Genomic DNA, 22,747 nt, shown 5'->3' with positions numbered 1-22,747 from the left:
GTGTTTCTTGTGTTTTTTCCCTTTCTTGAATTCTGATTTGTTTATTTTTCTGTTTTATTTCTAAAGGGATAGAGAAAGGAGGCATGGAGTTGGGTAGATGGAAAGGTAGGGGAAGATTGAGCAGGAATTGGGATGGGGAAGCCAAGGTCAGAATACATTATAAAAAATAATTTTCAAATATAAAAGATAAAAGCACAAGTAGCAACTTTCTGAATATGACTTCAATTACTCAGAAAATAAGGTCAACAATCAATAAGTGAGATATGAAGAAATTACAAAGTTCCTTTTCTACAAAGGGAATCATTCAAAGGTTTAGTAGTTAGAAGATACAAAGAGTTTCATAGTAGAAACAAAAAGAAAGCAAACTACTTGATAAAAAATAGTCTAGAGAATTGAACAGAGAAGAATTACTCAGAAAAGAAGAAACAAAAATTGATAAAAACATACTTTAAAAATTATTAACATCAGGGAAATATAAATTAAGATTACTTTGATGGTTCATCTTACAACAGAGTAGCTATGGCGTAGAAAACAACAATAGCAGCAACAACAACAATGATGGAAACAAAACAAACACAAAAGCAAAGTGCAGATGCTAGCAAGACTGTGGGGAATGAGGAATCTTTTTAGATGCTCTTGGTGGTAAGTAATTGGTGTTAAAATTGTTAAATAATAAGCGGAGTTTCTTCCAAGACTAAAAGTAGAACTTCTATATAATTTAGCTGTATCATTCCTGGATGTAAAATAAAAAAGTACTCCATACTCTCCAGTAGAGAAGCCTGAACTACCACATTCATGATAGCTCTATTTACAGTAGCTAGAAAGTAGAACCACTGTGGGTGCTCATCACCCAGTGACTGCATATTGAAAAGGTGGACCGTATGCACAACAGAAGTTTATTCAATGGGAAAGAGGAATTAATTAAGTAAAATAGACGCATCTAGAAAATAATGTGTAAGATAATTTGACCTAGAATGTATAGCAGCAGCAACAACAGCTAGTCACATGTTCTCCCCTATGTAAGGGACCTAGTTATGGATTTATTTTAAAGTCGTATGCTTAACATTGAGTTCAGTTAAAATAAGAATGATAGGAAGGGTCCGTAAGAGGGTGGGAGTAGTGTTTGTAAAATACATCATTCATGAAAATGGAGGGGAATACTAGGGTAGAAAAATCTAGCCAGCAAGTAAGGGAAGTGAATGGGGGAAGAAGGGAGAGTGATCACAGCTAAGAATATGGTAAAAGGCAGTCAGTCATATGGGAGCCTGCTATTTAATAAAGTTAGTGAAAATACTATCTAAAAATTAAAGTATCACTGAAGGTGCCCTTTATGGTTGAATAATTATTTTCCCATAAGTCACAAATTATGGGAAAAAATGTCTTAGGGTAAGACATTTCTTTCTGAGTTGTTGATTATGTATCCCAAAGCCCTGCCCCCCAATAATATAGGCTCTTTCAAGAACTGATGATAACAAGCTTCTAATGATGAACACACCACACCCTTTTTTCATGGGTAATAGACACATCAAGCTCATAGTGAGCTGGTAAATGCCTTCATACTAGGTAGCTTTTAAAGTTACAGAAGGTGCTATTACAGCTTCTTGGGTGGGAAAGGCATTAATATTCCTATTCAGTTCTGATTGGAACAGAACTGTGGGAGGTACAATAATGACCTAAGAGGCAAGGAGTGATCTCTAGTCTTATAATGTGGTTAAACAGTTGCTTTCTTATTGGATTTGCAACCTGTCTACTTCACAAGAAAGATCTTATGAATGGTGTTTTCCAGTCTGGTCAAAAACCATGAGTTGAGAATCATTAGCTTTAAGGGGGAACCTATTACTACTGCTTTACTAAATGGACATGTTGCCAAACTGGTTTCTAAATTTACACACACACACACACACATACACACACACACACACACACACACACACACATTCTTTTCCTAAATTTTAAAAAGAAAACAACTTTTTTTCATTTTACATACCAATCCCAGTTCCCACTACCTCCCCCTCCCATTTCCTCCACCTACCCACCTAACCCACCCCCCCCATCCAGTCTTTCTCGGAGGGATAAGGCACACTGCTTTGGAGAAGGTGCAAGGCCTGTCCTACTATATCTAGGCAGAGCACTGGGCTGAGCTCCCAAAGTCCAGTTGAAGAGTGGGAGGAGTGAGAATATGAGCAAAAAGATCAAGACCATGATGAGGACAACCACTAAAATAGTTTACCTGAGCTAATGGGAGCTCACCAACTCCAGTCAGACAGGGAAGGTACCAGTATAAGTTCAAACTAGTCCCTCTGAATGTGGGTGACAGTTGTATGGCTGGGACAGACTGTGGGGCCACTTGCAGTGGCACCAGGATTTATCCCTACAGCTTGTACTGGCTTTTGGGGAACCCATTCTCTTTGATCTTCTAAATTCTTAGTGTTTATGCCCAAAGGTTAGTGCTCATTCTAGCCTTCACCAAGAAGTTTCTTACTGATAACTTAGAAGTTTCTTACACATAACTGAGCTGGTCAAAGTGCTAAGACCTGGTGATGGCATAGTGCTGGAATCTAACTGAGATAGCTATAACACTCTTCCCATACCTCAGGGAATAATGCACAAGAGGAGGCATAGAGAAGAAAAGAGCCAAGAAGGGGAGATGTGCATCAAAAAATGAGGTCTTCTCAGCTTGACATAGCTGTGGCAATCATGAACTCACAACTAACCTGGCTATCCTTACAAGAACTCATTAACATTTTATTTTGAATAAGGAAGGGATCCATGAGACCCTACTTCTTGTAGAGGGATTATTGGCAACTAACATTTGTTGAGGGGGATTTACTTTTTCAGTTGCCTAGTCACAGATAAGTTGCCCTTATTCTACTGAATAATTTCCCACCTAAGCTCAGGAAAGTAACTCTAATGAAACTTAGCTTGCCATGTACAAAAGGAAGACAAGAAAATAGGAGGAGGACTGAGTAAGAAAAGAGTCAGTGGGAGATGGATGAGAGAAGAAGGAAATGAAAAGAAGTAGAATCCATTATATAAATGTATGAAACTGTCTAGAAATAATAAATTGAAAAAATATAATTTTAAGCAAAATTTAATCTCTTTAATGAATAAGTGTTACTCGAAAGCTAAAAGTCAAGATATTGTTAATGCAAAAATAAAATAAAATTCTTCATATTTTTCATTGTAATTTCAAAGAATCCAGCCTTTTATAAGCAACATTTTTCTTTCTGCCTTTATATTTCACTTTTTTATTTCACATATGTGAAAAGAATTAGCCTTCCTTGTCTGGATTGCTAAACGAGCATAATATCCCATAAGGTTAACCATGTTGCCACAAATGACAAGATTTCGTTGAATAGCTTTACTACATTTTCTTTGCCTCTTTTATTTCCTGTGAGAGAAACATTTCCTTTATGATAGTCAGATAGTAAATGAAACTTCATTGTGTGTGCTTACTGTGTTCACAAGGTTATTGTGTTTTCTGTGTTAATTTTAGCATTCTCTTAAAAGAGATTATATTCATGGTAGTTATTTATTGAATGTTTCTCTTGGAAAAGGGATATAGAAACCTTCTGCTCTGCCACACCTTGCTGGCAAAATATTAATTTTTTTCATGATATCTCTGGAAGCCAGAACTGCTTAAGTACATGTTCTGTGCTTCAGTCTAAGCAGTCTAAACATTCTTCTGTGTGAGAGCTAGTCTAGAAAATGGACTCCCTGGAGATATTCTGTCCATTACAAAATCATCTCTGGGGGATATTCTAGTGTTAGTACCTCTTCTGGAAAGAGCAGCATCATAATAAAGATAGAGGACAGCAAGAAATAAAAGAGGCAGGCTCCATCCTCTTGCCAAGTCTAATGACTCTTCTCTGTCTTTCACTTCACATTCACAGGTGGGTCCTACAGATGCACAGAAAGAGAGGGGAAAGAGAGAGGGGAAGAGAGAAGGGGAAAGAGAAAAGGGAGGAGAAAGAGAGAAGGAGAGAGAGAGAAAGTTGACCAGGAGAAAAAAGTTATAGGGTAGTGTCATATACTTGAAAAGATATTTGTATTTCTGCATATTAGAAATAAGCAACATTTTAACATCTAAAGAATGATTATTAGAAAATCTTTTCAGATGTCTTAAAATAATTGTTTCAGGCCAGTTAGAGCCATTCTTCCTTGTCAATTCAGTTTTATAAAGGAAAAAGAGAGAAAAATGATAATGCAGTTGTGCAAATTTTATAACTGACAGTTCATGGTTCTTTAGACTTGTCAGGAGGTAGGATTTCAATGCTTTAGTCTCACACAGATCTTATATTGTAGTCAACCAAGAAATAGCAATGGTTTGAAATAGTCACTTTAGTCTAGAGATAAGTACATTGTTCTTAAACACATTGGATAATAATATAAACTGTATTTTTAAAAGATTTATGAGGACAAAGAAGGACATTGTTGCTTGGATTTCTGTCCTGGTTAGGTCACTGAAATGAAATTTGAGACAACTGTTCAATCTCACCATTCTAATCATGTCTTAAAATTATGTATATTCAATATATGCGGTGACATAGTGCTCTTGTACAGGGTAAAGATTTGTGATCATATTGGTCTAATAATACAGTGACTGGCCAGTAGTCAGGCAGAAGGTATGGGCAGGTTGACTAGAGTAAGAGAATTCTGGGAAGAGAAAAGATATAGTCAGTTACCAGTCAGATGCAGAGAAAGCAAGGTAAGAATGCCTTACTGAGAAAAAGTACCAAGTCAATTAACTAAACATAAATAAGAATTATGGGTTAATTTAAGTTGTAAGAGCTAGTTTGTAATAAGCCTGAGCAATAGGCCAAACAGTTTATAATTAATATAAACCTCTGTGTGTTTATTTGGGATTGAATAGCTGCTGGAAAGGGCAGGACAGAAACTTCTGTCTAAAAGTATATTGTCTATTTTATCAACTTATTAGACACCATTACACAATATAATATAAATTTTTGCATTGAGATATAATTTTCTTCATTCTTTTATTTTTCTTTATATTATCAGTACTCCAAAGATTTATATGATTTATATTTTTATGTGTCCTTTACAATTAAATCTAAATAAATTATGAGCACTACATAGATTAGAAGGAGATATTTTCTTATTTACTGAGATATTTTCTTATTTACTGATATGGTATTACAAATGGGTACACTGGCAAAGGAAATAAATCTAGTTTTCAAAAACTAAAGGTGTCTTGTTTTGTTGTAAGGGTGATTTAGCTGTAGCAAAAGTTTTATTTTACAAAAAAAAATGTTTTATAAATAAATAATAAAAAAGCAAATTTCAGCTTCCCTCACAGAATCCTGCATTAGCTCCTATGTAACACCTTTTAAACGTGTCCTTTTCCCATTCTAAGGACAACTAAGGGTTTTTATAGAAAAAAGCAGACTGTCCTGATGTAAATTTCGGCAAGTTCTATAAAACAAGCATCCCTTGTCCCTGAGTATTGAAATGTTTGCTTTTTAGGCAAGGAGTTCCCCATTCCCCCTTCTCCCATATCACACTGCTCCTTTATTACCTGCTTGTGAGGGATTCATGTCCCCACCCACCTAATTTGCTTTTTACTCCCAACAGTATTTCTAGATAGTCTTTGTTCTAGTTTTTTGTCTGTGGGGTCCTTGGACTTCCAGGAGTTCCTGTTCCTGTGCTGAGGAGATCCATCCAGACGGGTGAGTGTGTGCCATCCCAGTCCAGGAATGGAGCACAGGACCCCTCCAGTTCCTGTTGCAGGGACTTCTTTGTTACACATGATCATGCCTACCCCAAACCTGCCCTATTGTCTGCAAGGTCCTTGGCCCAGGAACAGTTCCTGCTCCTGCGCTGAGGACATCCACCCAGAGAGTCAGTCACAGCAAAGATTGGACCAAGACGCCAAGACTCTCCTGGCTACATTTGAAGGAAGAGATGGGCAGGCACCAATGCAAGAATTCCTCCAACAATCTGAAAGGCAACATGACAACACCAGAATCCAGGGATCACGCAACAATAAGACTTGAACACCCTATTCAAGAAGAAGTAGAAGAAATAGACTTTAAACAAAACATTATGAAAATAATAGAGGACCTTAAACAGGATGTGAAAACCTGCTTTAAAGAAACAGAGAAGACAAGCAAAAAGGTAGAAGAAATGAACAAATTTCTCAAAGATACCCAAGAAAACCATGATAAAGCAATCAAACAGGTAATGGAAACAGTTCAGGACTTGAAAAATGAAATGGAGGTAATGAAGAAAACACAAACCGAGGGAAGGTTGGATATGGAAAATCTGGGTAAATGAACAGGAACTACAGATACAAGTATAACCAACAGAATACAAGAGATAGAAGAAAGAATCTCCGATACTGAAGATACTATAGAGGAAATAAACTCATTGATTAAAGAAAATAATAAATCCAACAAATTCTTAACACAAAACATCCAGGAAATATGGGGCACCATGAAAAGACCAAACCTAAGAATAATAGGGGTAGAAGAAGGAGAAGAATTGTAGATCAAAGGCCCAGAAAATATATTCAACAAAATTATAGAAGAAAACTTTCCCAACCTAAAGAAAGATATTCCTATGAAGGTAAAAGAAGTATACAGAGCACCAAATAGACTATATCACAAAAAAATCCCCTCGCCATATAATAATCAAAACACAAAATACACAAAATAAAGAAAGAATATTAAGAGCTGCAAAGGAAAAAGGTCAAGTAACATATTAAGGGAAACCTATCAGAATTACTCCTGACTTCTCAATGGAAACCATGAAAACCAGAAGGTCTTGGATAGATGTGCTACAGACACTAAGAGACCATGGATGCAAGCCCAGAATACTATACCTAGCAAAGCTTGCATTTACCATCAATCGAGAAAACAAAATATTCCAGGACAAAAATAGATTTAAACAATATGTAGCAATAAACCCAGCCTTACAGAAAACACTAGAAGGAAAACCACAAACCAAGGAAGCCAACAATACCCATAATAAGACAGGCATCTGACAACCCTCCACCAGCACAACTCAAAGAAGGAAAACACACAAATACTACCATCAAAAAAAAAAACAGAGTAAAAAACCACTGGTCATTAATATCACTTAATATCAATGGACTCAATTCACCTATGAAAAGGCACAGGTTAAGAGAATGGATATGAAAATAGAATCCAACATTCTGCTGTTTACAAGAAACACACCTCAAACTCAAAGACAAACACTACCTCAGAGTAAAGGGTTGGGAAAAGGCTTTCCAATTAAATGATTCAAAGAAACAAGCGGGTGTGGCTATACTTATATCTAACAAAATTGATTTCAAGCTAAAATCAATCAGAAGAGATAGAGAAGGACACATTATACTCATAACAGGAACAATTCATCAGGAGGAAGCCTCAATCCTGAATATCTACACTCCTAATATAAAAACACCCACATATGTAAAAGAAACATTACTAGAACTCAAAGCATACATTAAACCCCACACTCTAATAGTAGGAGATTTCAACACTCCTCTCTCATCAATGGCAGGTCAATCGGACAGAAACAACAGAGAAATAAGAGAACTAACAGATGTAATGAACCAAATGGACTTAACAGACATTTATAGAACATTCCACCCAAACAGAAAAAAATATACCTTCTTCTCAGCATCTCATGGAACCTCCTCAAAAATTGATCACATAATCGGTAACAAAGCAAATATCCACAGATACAAAAAATTGTAGTAATCACCTATAATTTTTGTAGTGTACTATCAGATCACCATGGAATAAAGTTAGAATTCAACAACAATTCTACCCCCAGAAAGCCTACACACTCATGGAAACTTCTAAGTGGATTTGTTGTGTGTTCCCTTCCATGTTTACTTCTCACTCACACCAGGTAATTATATAGTATATCTTTAGTATTCCTCTGTTTTGTAGATACAAGCACCTTAAAAAACACTCCTCTATAATACCAATTATTCAGTGTTACAAGGTATTTCTTTATTTCAGTTTCCCATCTATAATTTTTTTATTTTACAACACTGGCAATTTTAAGTTTTATCTTCAAATGTTTTTTTTCCTAAAAAGAGCAGTTTATAACAGAATGATTTCCCATATATGAGTTTAACATAAATATTAGAAGTTATAGTCAGAAAAAATGCATGCATTCAGGCTATAGAATAAAGCACCGAATTTGTGAGCAAAGGGCTTACAGCCATGCTATGCAGCATGACACCAAGCATCCCATTTTTCTGCCTCAGCCTTCTGAGTGCTGGCTGTTATGCCCAGATCAGCTAAGTCCCCCAAAAACCAGTGAGACAGAGTCCTGTTTGTAAACGCAAAGAACTTTTATTTTATACAACTTTGTAAACTCGGTCTCTCCATGTGTTCAACATATTGGAATATTTGGAGCCCCCTAGCTTAGTTAGAGTTGGGTTTTTATAGTAGTAAAGGTGGGAATTCAGGACCCCTGATTGGCTGACACTTGTCTAGGGGTGTCCTGGTGAACGTGTGCTGGCAGGTGCTCCTATCTTGAATTTCCTTTGGATGGTCTGTTCCTGGGCAGTTTCAGTTATGTCACATAATATTTTGCTATAGTTCATATATTATGTGACAATAAATCTATTGCAAGGCAGGTTTCTTTTTTTAATTAATTAATTTATTTATTAAAAATTTCCACGTCCTCCCTGCCTCCCTTTTCTTCCCCCTCCCTCTCTAGTCCTAAGAGCAGTCAGGTTTCCCTGCTCTATAGGAAGTCCAAGGTCCTCCCCCCCTCCATTCTGGTATATAAAGGTGAGCATCCAAACAGACCAGGCACCCATAAAGACAGTCCATGCAGTAGAATCAAAACCTAGTACAATTGTCCTTGGCTTCTCAGTCAGCCCTCATTGACAGCCACATTCAGAGGGTCCAGTTTGATCACATGCTCCAACATTTCCAGTCCAGCTGGCCTTGATGAGCTCCCATTAGATCAGTCCCACTGTCTTAGTGGGTGGATGTACCCCTCATGATCCTGACTTCTTTGCTCATGTTCTCCCTCCTTCTGCTCCTCATTTGGACCTTGGGAGCCAAGTCCAGTGCTCCAGTGTGGGTCTCTGTCTCTATCTCCATCCATCGCCAGATGAAGGTTCTATGGTGATATGCAAGATATTCATCAGTGTGGCTATGGGACAAGGCCAGTTCAGACACCCTTTCCTCTGCTGCCTAAGGAACAAACTGGAGCTCTCTCCTTGGACCTGGGAAGCCCTCTAGAGTCAAGTCTCTTGCAAACCCTAAAATGGCTTCCTTAGTTAAGATACTTACTTTCCTGCTCCAATATTTACCCTTCCTCCATCCCACCCATCCCATTTCCCCAAGCTCTCCTGAACCCTCCCCTTCTCCCTTCTCTCTACCATTCTCCCCTTACATATACACCACCCCCGCCCAGGTTTCAAAGTTGATTATTTTAGAGGCTTTAGTTTCCCTACAATCTTTCTGCTACCATTCTGCCAGGGACCTTGTGTTATTCCATTGGGACACTTTAAGAACTAACCACGCCCATCCCAGCCACTTTTGACCCTCCTCCCGCCGCCATCTTCTCTCTCTCTCTCTCTCTCTCTCTCTCTCTCTCGTGTGTGTGTGTGTGTGTGTGGGTGGGTGGGTGCATGTGTGTATGTATGTGTGTCTTTGTTTTTTTGTGTATGTCTATGTTTTCCTTTCTTTAAGTAATAAATGTCTAGCTTTATGTATAGCCTTATGTCCATTTACTCTGCCGTCCACTGCATCCAGCCGCCTGACTCTGCCGCTTGCCCGGAGACCCTGCACTGCTTTGGCGGTGGCAGCCTCTGTCTGGCTCGCATGCCGCCGGGGCCATCCCATCATCATATTCTTTTAAAAAAGAACAATACCTTGAGTATTAGCCTCAGCCATAGCAAGCAAATTGGTTGCCAGAACCTGGCTGATTGGTTCTGACAGTAAATGAAATAAATCAGCTCACATATGCTACTGCTGCATGTTCTTTATCCCATGGAGCCAGTAAACTAAGAAAAGAAGGAGGAAGAGGAGGAAGGGGAGGAGGAAGAGGAAGAGGAGGAAGAGGGAAAAGGGACTATCTCCCTCAGGTCACTAGGTTTACAGAGGTGGTTAAAAAAATTCCACAGGAAAAACAGCATCACATACATTTTAAAGTCACAAAGAAGGCAGTACTCTGGAATAGGTGACACCACCCAGGAAAGAGCCAGCCTCCAAGGGGAAATTCCTGACATTCCAAACCATTAGCTAAAGTTAGTAAGCAACCCTGAACCAGGATTTCATCCACACCCAGACCTGTTTGTCTGGTAAGATTTTCCTAGCCTTTTGAAATTCCTAAATGGTCTGTTAGCAAAGGTAATTTTGGAATATTGATTCTATATATTTGACTGTTAGAACAAAGAGTGAATGTTCTCACTCTAAGGCCTCATGGTGTGTGTGTGTGTGTGTGTGTGTGTGTGTGCGGGGGGGGGGGAGGGCAGTCATTTCAAAGCCTGTGCAGGAGAAGTCACATTGTTGAAGTATTTTGGGAATGAATCCCATTTTGAAGGGAGGGGTCATGGCTTCACAAGGTTTTTACAGATTTGACAGTGACTTTTCCAAAAGACAAGTGATCCCGCAGCTCTGCAGAGAGGATTACTTCACGTGGATGTGTATGTGCACACTTCCTGTGGGTTGGTCTGATAGCTCTGTCTGCTGTATATTCACTGTACAGTCTTGTGGGCTCCAACAGTATTATACTATGTTTAGGTCAGTAAGTTTAGCTCGTCTGGAGAAGGCATGAGAGGCCTTGGCTGACTTGGGATCCAGGATGTCTGAGTGAATGTTGGGGAGTGTGAAGACGTGGATGTAAAAAGTGAAATATGGGAATTGTTAATGTCTTGACATAATTATGATTTCTCAGGAAATAAGAATGGAAATGTTCCCAGGAGATCTCTTTCTCACATAGATACTCTGTGTGGCAGTTTGTTGTACTTCTCATTTCCGAGCTTCAATGTGTGTGTTTGGGGAGAAGGAGATGGGGAGACTTTCCAATCAACATCAAGCTACCTGGCCCTGAGGAAGAAAATGAAGTCTTTCCCAAGAGACTCTGAGATCATCCTGAGAGATAAAACAGGTTTGAGCTGATGTTAACTTTAGACAGCCACCAGGGACTCCACGTGATGCTATTATAAAGATCTCGTCCTTTTAGGAAACACACAAAGGGTCTCTAGACCCACCCCAGCTGGAGGTGAGCTTCCCGTGAAATATGCCATAGACAAGATATTGATTAGATTCTTCTTCAATGGTTTAGAAACCCTATGCAATTGAACTTAGTCTCTAGTTCATGTTACAGTGAGATCCATCCTCATATCTTTACTGGAACACGTCGGGGCACTTGTATATTCAAATTGTCATCTGCAGAGGAAATTTAACTACTGATATAAATAATGGCATCCACCCCCAGTAATATATAGCAATATCCATTCCTAATGGTGATGACAATGACTGTTTATTAGCTTATGGATTTCCCCTTCAAGAATAGTAGCAATTATAAGGCTTTCAGATTCCAGAAAGATGGTGTATGAGGAATTTATTTACCAGAAGGGAGATATTAAAAATAGTAACAAATTATTCTCAAGACTGAATTTTACTCTCATTTCTATGGATACCTTTGGAGTTGAGTTATTTTTTTTTTCTCTCTCTCTCTCAGTCTCATCTCCTTTCTTCTTCTAAACTTTTACTCTCTCCTTTATTTCTATATCCCTCCATATCATCTGCTTTTTAATTTAGTTGTATATATCTTTTCTTTCCAAAGAAAGAGGGAGCGAGAGAGGGGCATTCGAGGTGGAAGAAGGAGGAGGGGAAGGAGGAAGAGGGGAGGAATACTGTGAGGTGTAAGGAACCGCAAGCAGGGGGTCTGCAGCCCTGTGTTACCAACTTTACTTCGCTGTGCTTGCTTCCTCCTGCTGTCTTCCTTGAGGCAAATCTTTTGCCCGTGTGCAGTGAAGGGGAAAACTACAGGCTATCCTGGTCTATGTCTTCTAATTTCACAAAATGTTGAGTATGTGGGCTTTATTAAACTTACTGAAACCAGTGTATGTATTTACTCTTGTAGATGAGATGATTCTGAGCTGCCATGGTTCACAGGTTTGTGCCACTACTTAAGTTCAGCTCTGTGTGGGTGTGTGTGAGTAACCTCGGGAGGATGAACTAATGAAAAACAAGTCTTCATTAGGGAACAAATTTTCTAAATATGTATCATTGTTGACCCTGAACAAACAAGGTTTAAGAACCCACTAGATTTTCTGTTGTTTCATGTGTCTAGTCACACCAATATGCTTCCACATACTGCAGTCATTATGTCTGACTTTCTGTGATTATTTTGGTGTCCTAAACTAAAGCATTTTATCATAGAAAGAGGACTGAGATTATAATATAAACAAAAACTTCATGTATTTGAAATTAAACTTCAGGATTTATATGAGGCTTCTTTGAAATAGTAAAATAATGTTTGAAACCTTGGAGAGGAACTTGTTATAAATGATAGCCTTCCCATTTGGGTCATAGATTGGATTTTGAACTCATATTTTGAAGCACAAAACATCGAAAAGAAATGAAAGCAAGGAGACCAGTGAGAGGGGTGGAGTGAGAAAAGAGAGAGTAGGGAGATGTTCCGGGGCAATATACTCAGCTTGCAATATGTAGTGGACTGAAAATATTCTCCTGTAATATAGTACTATTAGCAATGAATATAGAAATGGAAATTTTAAAAATAATAAAATAAAAATAATAGTTATATTCCAAGTAGCAACTAAATTGTCATTTAAAAATAGTTCTGTGATACATAGGAATTGTCAAATTACATTCAGATTTACAAATAAGCAAACAAACCAAAACCACATCAAGCAAAGAAACAAAACCTTACCACCACACATTCCCAATTTAACAAAAATGCTGATAAAGTGGTCACAGAGTTAAAAGGGAAGTGGACAACTTTTAACTTTTGGGTCAAAAGGAAAGTACAAGTTACATGGTGTAATCTGTGTTCAATTCAACAATGTTTTTGCTTGAACATAAAGGATTGCAAAGTAGGTAATTTATGAATGCAGTCATTCTCCATCATCTACAAGAAATCTGTCCAAGGACAGCAGTGGTTGCCTGAAACAACAGATAGAACCAAATGTTTATTAGTCTGTGCTGTTTTCTATACGTAGATATCTATGTTAACTTATAGACTAGCAAAATTGAGAATTAACTACTAATAGAATACAGATGGCAACATACTATAATAAAAGTTATGTGAAATTAGAAAAAAAATGTTCACAGAGATGTTGTAAGCTAAGCGCATCTAACTCCTAGTTTTTCTTCTAGAGTTTCTACTTCCCTCGTCAGTGGCAAGATGCTCTACACCAACCTATCCACTTTCCACCCAGACACCTTCTATCTTGTTGGCATTCCCGGACTTGAGAATGTCCACGGATGGATTTCCATGCCTTTTTGCTGTATCTACTTAATGGCTTTGCTAGGCAATACCACAATTCTATTGGTCATCTGGACAGACCGTACTCTAAGAGATCCTATGTTCTACTTTCTAGCCATCTTATCCGCCATTGATGTAGCGCTCTCCACATCCTCAGTACCTCGGATGCTAGGTATCTTTTGGTTTCATGCACATGAAATTGGTTTTGGAAACTGTGTAGCTCAGATGTTTCTGATACATACCTTCACAGGGATGGAGTCCGCAGTCTTGCTGGCAATGGCATTTGACCGCTATGCTGCTATTTGTGTGCCACTCCGCTATACAACCATTCTGACACCCCGGATGCTGGTCGGCATTGGTGTGGGGATTGTGATGCGCCCAGTTGTGCTCATGCTGCCCATTCTATACCTAACCCACCGTCTGCCCTTCTGTGAAGCCCGGGTTATCGCCCACGCCTACTGTGAACACATGGGCATTGCTAAGTTGGCCTGTGCCAGCATTCGCATCAATGGCATTTATGGACTTTTTGTAGCTTCTTTCCTTGTTTTGGATGTGGCTTTGGTTGGAATCTCCTATACTTATATTCTCCGTGCTGTTTTTCGCCTCCCTTCTAAAGACGCACGACAAAAAGCACTGGGCACGTGTGGCTCCCATGTTGGGGTCATGTGTGTTTTTTACACACCCTCCCTGTTCTCCTTCCTCACTCACCGGTTTGGAAAACACATTCCTCGCTATGCCCATATTCTTGTTGCCAACCTCTATGTGGTCATCCCACCAGCCCTCAATCCTGTAATCTATGGTGTGCGAACCAAGCAGATCTGTGAGCGTGTGGTCCACATTTTCGCTTCCAAGTAAGGGGCTGCATTTCTTTAGTTTTAAAGGGTGAAAATATGGCCCAAGTTGTCAATTTTGACACTTCTCTAGATTGTCATTAGAAGGGAACCTTACTGAAGGTGATCATGTAGTGACTAAAGGAACAGGCATTGCAGAATGCTTAGGGGTCTTGAATCCTTAGTGTTCAGTGTTATGTTATTCTCCTTAGAGGATTCCACTACCGGGGGAGAAAGAGAAAACTCCATTAGTCTTTAATACAGAGACCATGTGAGTCTCTGTGACTCTTTGAGAATAATAAAATATTCTGCTTAGAAATAATTACTTGACTCTAACATCCTTGATTTTCTGTGATAAAATGCATAAATTCAAACAAAAAATAAGAACCCTCTTTCTGTTTTTCTCAAACATAACTTTAATGTGTTGAATGGATCTGAGATTATCACTGAGATATTGGATTAAGTTTTATAAATGTATTTGTTTAGTTTACACCAACGTCTGTAGGCACCATGTGCCCTCACTTGGCTGCTACCTCTTTGTGAGGAAGTATGAAATGTACCCAGTATTTACGCTACAGAGTATAGATAATGTTTATAAGAAAAATTGAATGTTTAGAATTTTAATAGCAACATTTTATGACTGAAACTTTGTAGCCATGAGTGAATTTAATGTACAAAATAAAATCTCAGTTTCACCAACATTAACTGCAGTTATCAGGATATTCTTCCAAATAGCTTGCATTGTACTCAAGGAGATAATTTCTCCAAAACTTCTGAGTTACAGGCATTTTTTATTATTAATCATGATTTTCTGTTGACAGAAGATAATGTATACAGAAAAGAATAATGAAATATAAAAATGTGTTGCTCCTCAGGGGGCTAGAACTAATTTTCAGGTGGCAAGTTGTCATAAGATGACAATTACCTTTGCAGTCAAATGCCATTATTAAATGGACTAAGAAAATACTCGGTGCTTACAAATACAGAAGATTAATTATCTTATGTTTTCATGAACTGAAGTTTATTAAAGTGTCTGGAACTAATTAATGGAGGTTAGAAAAAAGATTATCTAAATGTTGTTATTCAAAGATTGTGTTTCCTATGTTCTTTTAAAGTTGATGGATTTAAGTTTTTAAGTAAAAAACAGCTGTGGTGGTGTAGGACTTTAATTGCAGCACTTGGGAGGCAGGGGCAGGTGGATCTCTGTGAGTCTACAAAGCCAGATTCAGGGTAACAGGGATGTACAGTGAGAACATAGCCGGAAATTATGCAGAGAATGAGTGACCTTGGAACATCCACTCTTAAACAGAATGTCTCCATCAACTCCCTCCCCTCGGAACTCAAGGGAAACCAGATTCTCTGAATCAACAGAGTCAGTGAACATATGAATTCACAGAAACCAAGGCAGCATGCCCAGGACCTACACTGGTCAGCATCAGATGCAGCCACAGGGCAGAAAGGAGAAGTGGACACATCCCTAACCAAGACGCTATGTCCAGTTGATAGACCTTGTAAATTGCTGGGCAATAGATAGCTAACAAAAAATAAGTCAATGGTGCTTTGAAGGGCCTCGTCTCACAACATCATTGCAGGGTCTCTCTCTCTCTCTCTCTCTCTCTCTCTCTCTCTCTCTCGATATATATATATCGAGATATATATATACATATGTGTGTGTGTATTAGATATATATATAATCTTTTAAATAATTTTTCTTCTCTGTTTTTATCACATAAGTCCTTTGCATATATATAAACGGCTTCCAGTTTAGTGTTTTTATGGCATTCCTGAGTATTAAACAAGTGGATTTCTGTTTATGGTGCCTCCTTTGGGCTCTTTTCCTTCTGTTTGCTTTATATAATTTCTATTCACTACTTTCTGTTTTCTCTTATCTTGTTATAGAATATTATTTTAGAAAACAAAAACAGCACTAAATAAAATTAACAACAAAACCCCCCAAATTTGTAAGTGATATCCTGAAAAAAAGCAAAATTGTAACTTATTAACTAGGGGAAATATGTGCCACCAATATGTCTGAACACGGTGCTGCTTTTGATTACATAAGGCAGTTTTTGGACAAAGCAGCGAAAAGACAACAAACTCAGCTAAGAACAGCAAAGGATTTTAAATCTTTTTAAAGAAGATATTCAAATTTCAAAGAATTTGTTGTCAGGGAAATGAAAATCAAGAGTTAAAGCAACATTATTTTATATCAGTCATCAAAGATGTAGTGAGAGAAAAGCATAAATCACCACAAGCTGTGTGGAAAATGTTTCTTAGGTTCCTCAGATGTGGCTCATGAAGTGTTGGTGCCATGGTGATTTTGATATGCTGACTTAGGATTCTGGATCTAGCCACAAATTAAGTAGGTAAATAATACACATTTTCAGTCCAAATTCAAAGGAGGATCAGTAATAAAGATAAGTTGAAATATGGTATTAAATGAAGTAAACACAAGCTTGTAGAAGAACAAAACATAAAAAGTGAATTCAGCAGCAGTTTGCCTACTTGTTCTCAGGCATGCTACCTTGAGAATGTTCACAACCATGTGTGTTTACAACCAATGCTTCAGTCAAGAGCAGCAAATGTAGGGGATTTTAGAAGGTAAAATACAATTTATATGCTAATCTGGCTGAGTGATGCTAATTGTGAGTGCATTGTAGCAAAGTGATTTTAAACTGAAAAAAGAGAAGAAATATGTGGACTTCATGCTGTCATACATCGAATTATCACAGAACAAATGCAGACTCCTCTCCCTTCCTTGATACAACCTGCTAAATTCAAGAGCCTTATGGGAGAGCATTTTACTGAGTCAAGTACACACTGCACTTCAGAGGGACAGCACCCACAGGATGGAGAGCCCTCACCATGAAAAAACTTTCAGGAACATGTTTAAACCAGAAGAGGTCATGGAATGGAACATCCCTTTGGAATACTCAGAAAGAACCGCAATTGAAATCTTAACCAGAATAAGTTCTTTGTGCGTATTTTATATTAGAAGTCCAGTTTTGATAGCATTTGGGAGTAAGTTTTACCTGTCTGATGTGCTTTCTTAGTGATTTAGAAATGTAATCAATGATAGCACAGAGACAGGAAGGTACTGTTTCACAATCATGGACTTAGAGGTCTTCCTGTGAGAACAGATTTACTAGGTAAAGGGTTCCACTATTAAACTATATGCCAATGTTGAGAGAAGATGAACAACATTATTCCCTAAAGGTACATCCACATGCTTTTGAGGCACAGTGATGAAAATAATGGAAAGTTTTCATAAAATATGATGACTTGTCACTCTTCAAGGTGTTAAGACATTTAAAGATGATTGAAACAATACTTAATAAAAGTTTTTCTTTTCACCGAAAATATGTCTAATAAGAAAATATGGCATAGAACCCATAATGATTAAAAAATAATAATGAAATGATTAGAATTTTTCATTCATACTGTGCCATATTACATGCAAATATTTAATAATTATTATTTTATTTAAGTAACTTTTTTATTTATTTTATATACCATCCAGTTTTTCCTCCCTCTTCTTCTCCTGTTCCCTCCCCTTTCACATCTAACCCCCTCCCTATCCTCTTCTCCTCCATCTCTATTCAGAAAGAAACAGACAAATATGTAATTATTAATTGTGACACACACAACTGAAAATTTATTAAAAACTCAAATATTAAGTTTGAAAATCTACCCATTGTTTAGAATCTGGTAGTAGAAAGCATGAGGATATTTGATGTCAAAAATAGCTAATAAAAAGAATACAACTTAGAATAATATTGTATAAAATTGTTCTTGTTTTAAGAATAAAATGCACCTTCAAAGATACTAAAAACTAAATGAATTTTTCCTAGAAAGTATTATCCACTCTGATAAAAAATGAGAATGAAGAATAGTTAAAATGGTTTTAAATGAATATATCAGTTACTTAAAATTGATAATTTTAGTTATAAATATGTGATTATCTCATATTAAATACAATAAATACCAAGATTATCACAGTGTTATATATTGTATGACAAGTTTGCTAAACACATTATAAAGAGTGTATGAATCTGGAGAATCCGCCAATTTAGTCTCTGGAAGCAAACATTTTGATAACTCTCTCTCGAATCTTCTTGGTCTTCAATCTGTAGACAATAGGGTTAAGCAGGGCTGGTATAAGAGATGTTTGAGAACAGAATGTGAACATAAGGAGCAACATTAAAGCCAAATCTGTGTATGAAAGATGTAAAGAATGTGAGCATGTAGGACTGGAGAAAGACAAAAATGTGAGCTGTGCGTATGTTGAATGCTTTGAATCTGGCCTCTTTCTGTGGCAATTTAAAGACAGCCTGGAAGATAAACACATAGGACAAGAATATGAAGATCACATCAAACCCAAGGACTGAAAAAGCCACAAAAAGTCCATATGCTTTATTGATCCTCTGTAGCCAGTTTCACCACAGCCATATGCTCACAGTGGGAATGAGAGATGACCGCGGTCCTGGAATGGGTCAGCCGCAACTTAATTAGAAGAGGAGACCTGATGATGATGACTGATGCTCTCGTGGTCACCAATGCAATGATGGCAATTAGTACTTTCTTAGTGAGAATAGAAGAATGTCTCAGAGGACCACAGATCGCCACATAGTGCTCAAAGGCCATGCCAGTAAAATGCCAGATTCCATGCACTGCAAAGTGTAAACAAAATACATCTGGATTAGACAGGAGTCAAAGGGAATGTTCTTTGACTGCACCAAAAGACAGCCAGCATTTTAGGGCTGATGCATGCAGTGAGGCCCAGATCCACAGTCGCCAACACGGCTAAAAAGACATGCGTGGGCTCATGGAGACTGTGCTCTCTATGAGTGATGGTGATGAGGAGGCTGTTTCCAGTAGTGGTAGAAACAAAAGAAATGAAGAATGGGGTTCTGATGCAGTGTGACACTGACTCGAGGCCTGGAATTCCAATCAGTGTAAAGACGGAGGGCTTGAAAAAAGGTGCCATTGGCCAAATGACCAAAGGCGTGGTAACACAGGGATGTAAGCTGTCTCAGAACTTCAGGGTTATTCAGAAAGAAAGAGTTGTTACAAGTCTCAAGCTTTCAATCTATGATATGGGCACTGGAAACTGAATTCTAGGCCTTTAAAGCTCTCTTAAACACTGAACCATCTCTCAGATCCATAGAGTATGTTTCTTTCTAAAGAAAACAAAATCAAAACAAAAACGTTAATACAAGGTAACAAAAGTGGGTGCTAAGACCAGAGTACAAAGGTAGGAAGAGATGGTTTGCATTTTGCTCATGACAGGAGCTGACACCTACAACTTGATTTAGTGTTAGGAACTGAGAGAATAGAAAGCAAGGAGAAGAGTAACAACCCCACAAAGTTAATGTTTATGAGAATGACAGACAAAGAGGTAGAGAAGACATTTTAAGTAAAATAAAACACATCAAAACCACAAAAAACAACATGCAGTTTTTTCAACTTTATTTTTACCAAAATACTTAATGAATGTGTAAATGGTATGTAATTATACTACACAATATATCCATAAATTAATAGACTTGTTTTCTTGATGAGTATTTTAATAATTATCATATAAAACATGACATTAATATTGCACATTCATATCTATAATATATGAGAATAATTAGCATCTTACAACTAAATACAAGACTCTTCCTTATCCCAGTAAGCAAATTAAAATATACAACTTGGACATGTCAAAAATTTAGAACAAAAATATGTGGATACACTTTATATATAATAATAGACACAAGGTACTACTATTAAGAGAACTGAGCTCCAAGGGGTAAGAAAGGAAAGAGCATTTCACAACACCATGAAATTAGGAAACAACAGCTATTCCCAACACTATGAAATTAAGACATAACAGCTATCCCCAACACCATGAAATTAGGAAACAACAGCCCTCCACAACACTGTGACATTAGGAAACAACAGCCCTCCACAGCATCATGATATTAGGAAACAACAGCCCTCCATCACACCTTGACATTAGGAAACAACAGCTATTCACAACACCATGACATTAGGAAACAACAGCCCTCCACAACACCGTGACATTAGGAAACAACAGCCCTCCACAACACCATGACATTAGGAAACAACAGCCCTCCACAACACCATGACATTAGGAAACAACAGCTATTCACAACACCATGACATTAGGAAACATGCAAATAATACAAAGCGAGACCTATTGCTAATGAGACAGCAAGTGATGTTTCCTGACCACTTAAACTTTCCAGAAGTACACATGGTATTTCAGGTAGTTCACTTTTTTTTAAAGTTAAGATTTAGATTTTAAGCGATGTACACAGCCATTAACATTTACACACACACACACACACACACACACACACACACACACACACAGAGACAGAGACAGAGACAGAGACAGAGCTGGTAGATTGGGAGCAGATGGGGATGGGAGCCCGAAGGATCAGGCTTGGGGACATGGAAGAGGAGACTGTAGGGAGAGACAGGAGCATAGGGGTGGTGCTGTGGAGACTTAGTAGACTGGAAACTTTCTGGAATCTATGAGGGTGACCCTCATGAGCGTGACCCTCGTGAGGGTCTTAGCAATGGAGGATTCAGTCGGAATTGTCCCTCATTTATACCCAGGCAAGGTTTCCAGTGGTGGAACTTGGTTGCATTTGTTTGAATTGCTGGCCTAGGACATCCCATGGAGATACCTAAACAAGCTAAGCAGAAGATTACTCTATGAAAACTGGCAGCGGGGGCCGCATTGCTGAGGACAGCTTTTACAAAACTCATTCAAGATAGAGATCCAGTTGGTGCCTGATTAGAATCGTCATCTCTACATTCTAGACTCTTTGGCATGAGAAGTACTCCGCAGGCTACTGAAAGAGAAACCTGGACACCCCGACCTCCCACACCACCCCACCCCTGCCCAAATATGCTCCGCCCTAATCTGCGAAACCCTACTCTCCGATAAGGGGCCCACTTCCCATATCAAACCGCGAGACTGGATCAATATCCTAGGAGTTGAAAACAGACGCACACAGAGAGATCAGGATCATTTGCCCAAAGGGTAAATGTCAACTTTATTTAGCACATGTCGGGTTTATATACTTGGGGCAAAAGCACGAGAGCCCCCTCCCACTTGGGAGTGAGATCATAGTGTTGGCCACCTGGCGCCAGTGGCCGGAGCTTCCATGCAGGGGGTATCGAGTTGGGAACCCTGACAGACAGGTGGGAGGAGATTCAGGGCTCCTGTGAGGACCCTCCTTAGCAGTTGAAATTACCATAGCAATGACAGAATCAAGGCTCTGAAGTAACCCCCTCTGGCTGGCAGAATCGAGCAGGGGAAGCTAAGCTGGTTAGCGTAAACATTTCTTGCATCCTGTGCTTTGGCCTCGAGGAGCAGGGAAGACAGGGCCCTACACAAACACACTTATAATCTCTTCTGGCTGCAGAATGCATTGAGTCAGTTGTGGTACAGAACTTGTGGGAATGGCCAGTCAGTGTTCGGGTTAGCTTGAGGCCCATGCCACTAGAGGGAGCTGGTGGCCCACACTGCCTGGACGGTCAGGCACTAGAGACTGAACAGTCCAGAAACCTAGGGTAGAACCAAACAGGATGAATAGGTATATATCACTGAAGCAGCAAGCATGCGGTCTTCAAGACCCGCACCAAGTCCTCTGCGTATACGTTTGGCTGCCAGCTTGGTGTTTTTGTGGAACCCCTAACAGTAGTAGTGGGTGCATTTCTGATTCTTTTGTCTGCTCTTTGTACTCTTTTCCTCCTACTGGGTTACCCACCCTCCATATGAGGGCTTTTGCCTTGTCATATTGTATCTTGTTTTGTTCTGTTTGACTGTTGTCTCTTGGAGACCAGTTCCTATCTGAAGAGGAAATGAAGGAGTGGATCTAGGGTATAGGGAAGGTGAGGCCTGGGAGGAGTGGAGGGAAGGAAACTGTGCTCAAGATGTATAATATGAGAGCTGGATCTGTTTTGAAATAAAAAATGTGTAAAAGTATACTAGAAAGTAAAACAAAATAGAAGATTTTTAAATAACTTAGTTTCAGCTAAATTTCCATTTTCTCTTAGATATGACTTACTTTAGAAAGAGACAATACAATAAGCAATCAGATGTTAAGAAAATTTTAAGAATGACATTATACTATTCAAAATGGAATTATAGAATTATAAAGGGCACCATGTGTTGCTTTGATGTCAGAAAAAATGAATAGAAATGACAAGGATATATTTGAAAATGTGATTCCAAATTTAAGACTATGACTAAGAAAATTATAAAAATTAAGGGACTTAAAAGTTAAAAATAAAATAACGATATAGAAAATGATGTTCCTTTGAAACAAAATTCAAAAGATATTGAAGACTTCTCAGCTGGGTTTTGAACCCATAGGATTCTGATGGCACGATCCAGCTCTCAGAGACTCAGTCCCTGAACAGCCTGACCTCAGCTAGCTTCT

General features: G+C 38.4%; 1 protein-coding gene and 1 pseudogene across 1 annotated transcript; one reads left to right on the top strand and one right to left on the bottom strand.

Moving 5' to 3' along the window:
* The first annotated feature begins 13,371 nt into the window (after window positions 1–13,371).
* On the top strand, window positions 13,372–14,307 carry LOC125397281 (olfactory receptor 52J3-like). The gene has a single exon (XM_048429557.3). It carries the CDS (start codon window positions 13,372–13,374, stop codon window positions 14,305–14,307), a length of 936 nt encoding a protein of 311 aa, XP_048285514.2.
* Window positions 14,308–18,351: 4,044 nt separating this feature from the next.
* LOC125397256 (olfactory receptor 52A5-like) lies at window positions 18,352–19,269 on the bottom strand (annotated as a pseudogene).
* Window positions 19,270–22,747: the final 3,478 nt, after the last annotated feature.

The sequence above is a fragment of the Myodes glareolus genome, chromosome 7 (assembly GCF_982192425.1).
Source record: "Myodes glareolus chromosome 7, mMyoGla1.1, whole genome shotgun sequence".
Taxonomy (NCBI): Eukaryota; Metazoa; Chordata; class Mammalia; order Rodentia; family Cricetidae; genus Myodes; species Myodes glareolus.
The sequence above is the reverse complement of the archived record's forward strand: the minus strand, read 5'-3'. Positions and strand labels throughout refer to the sequence as shown.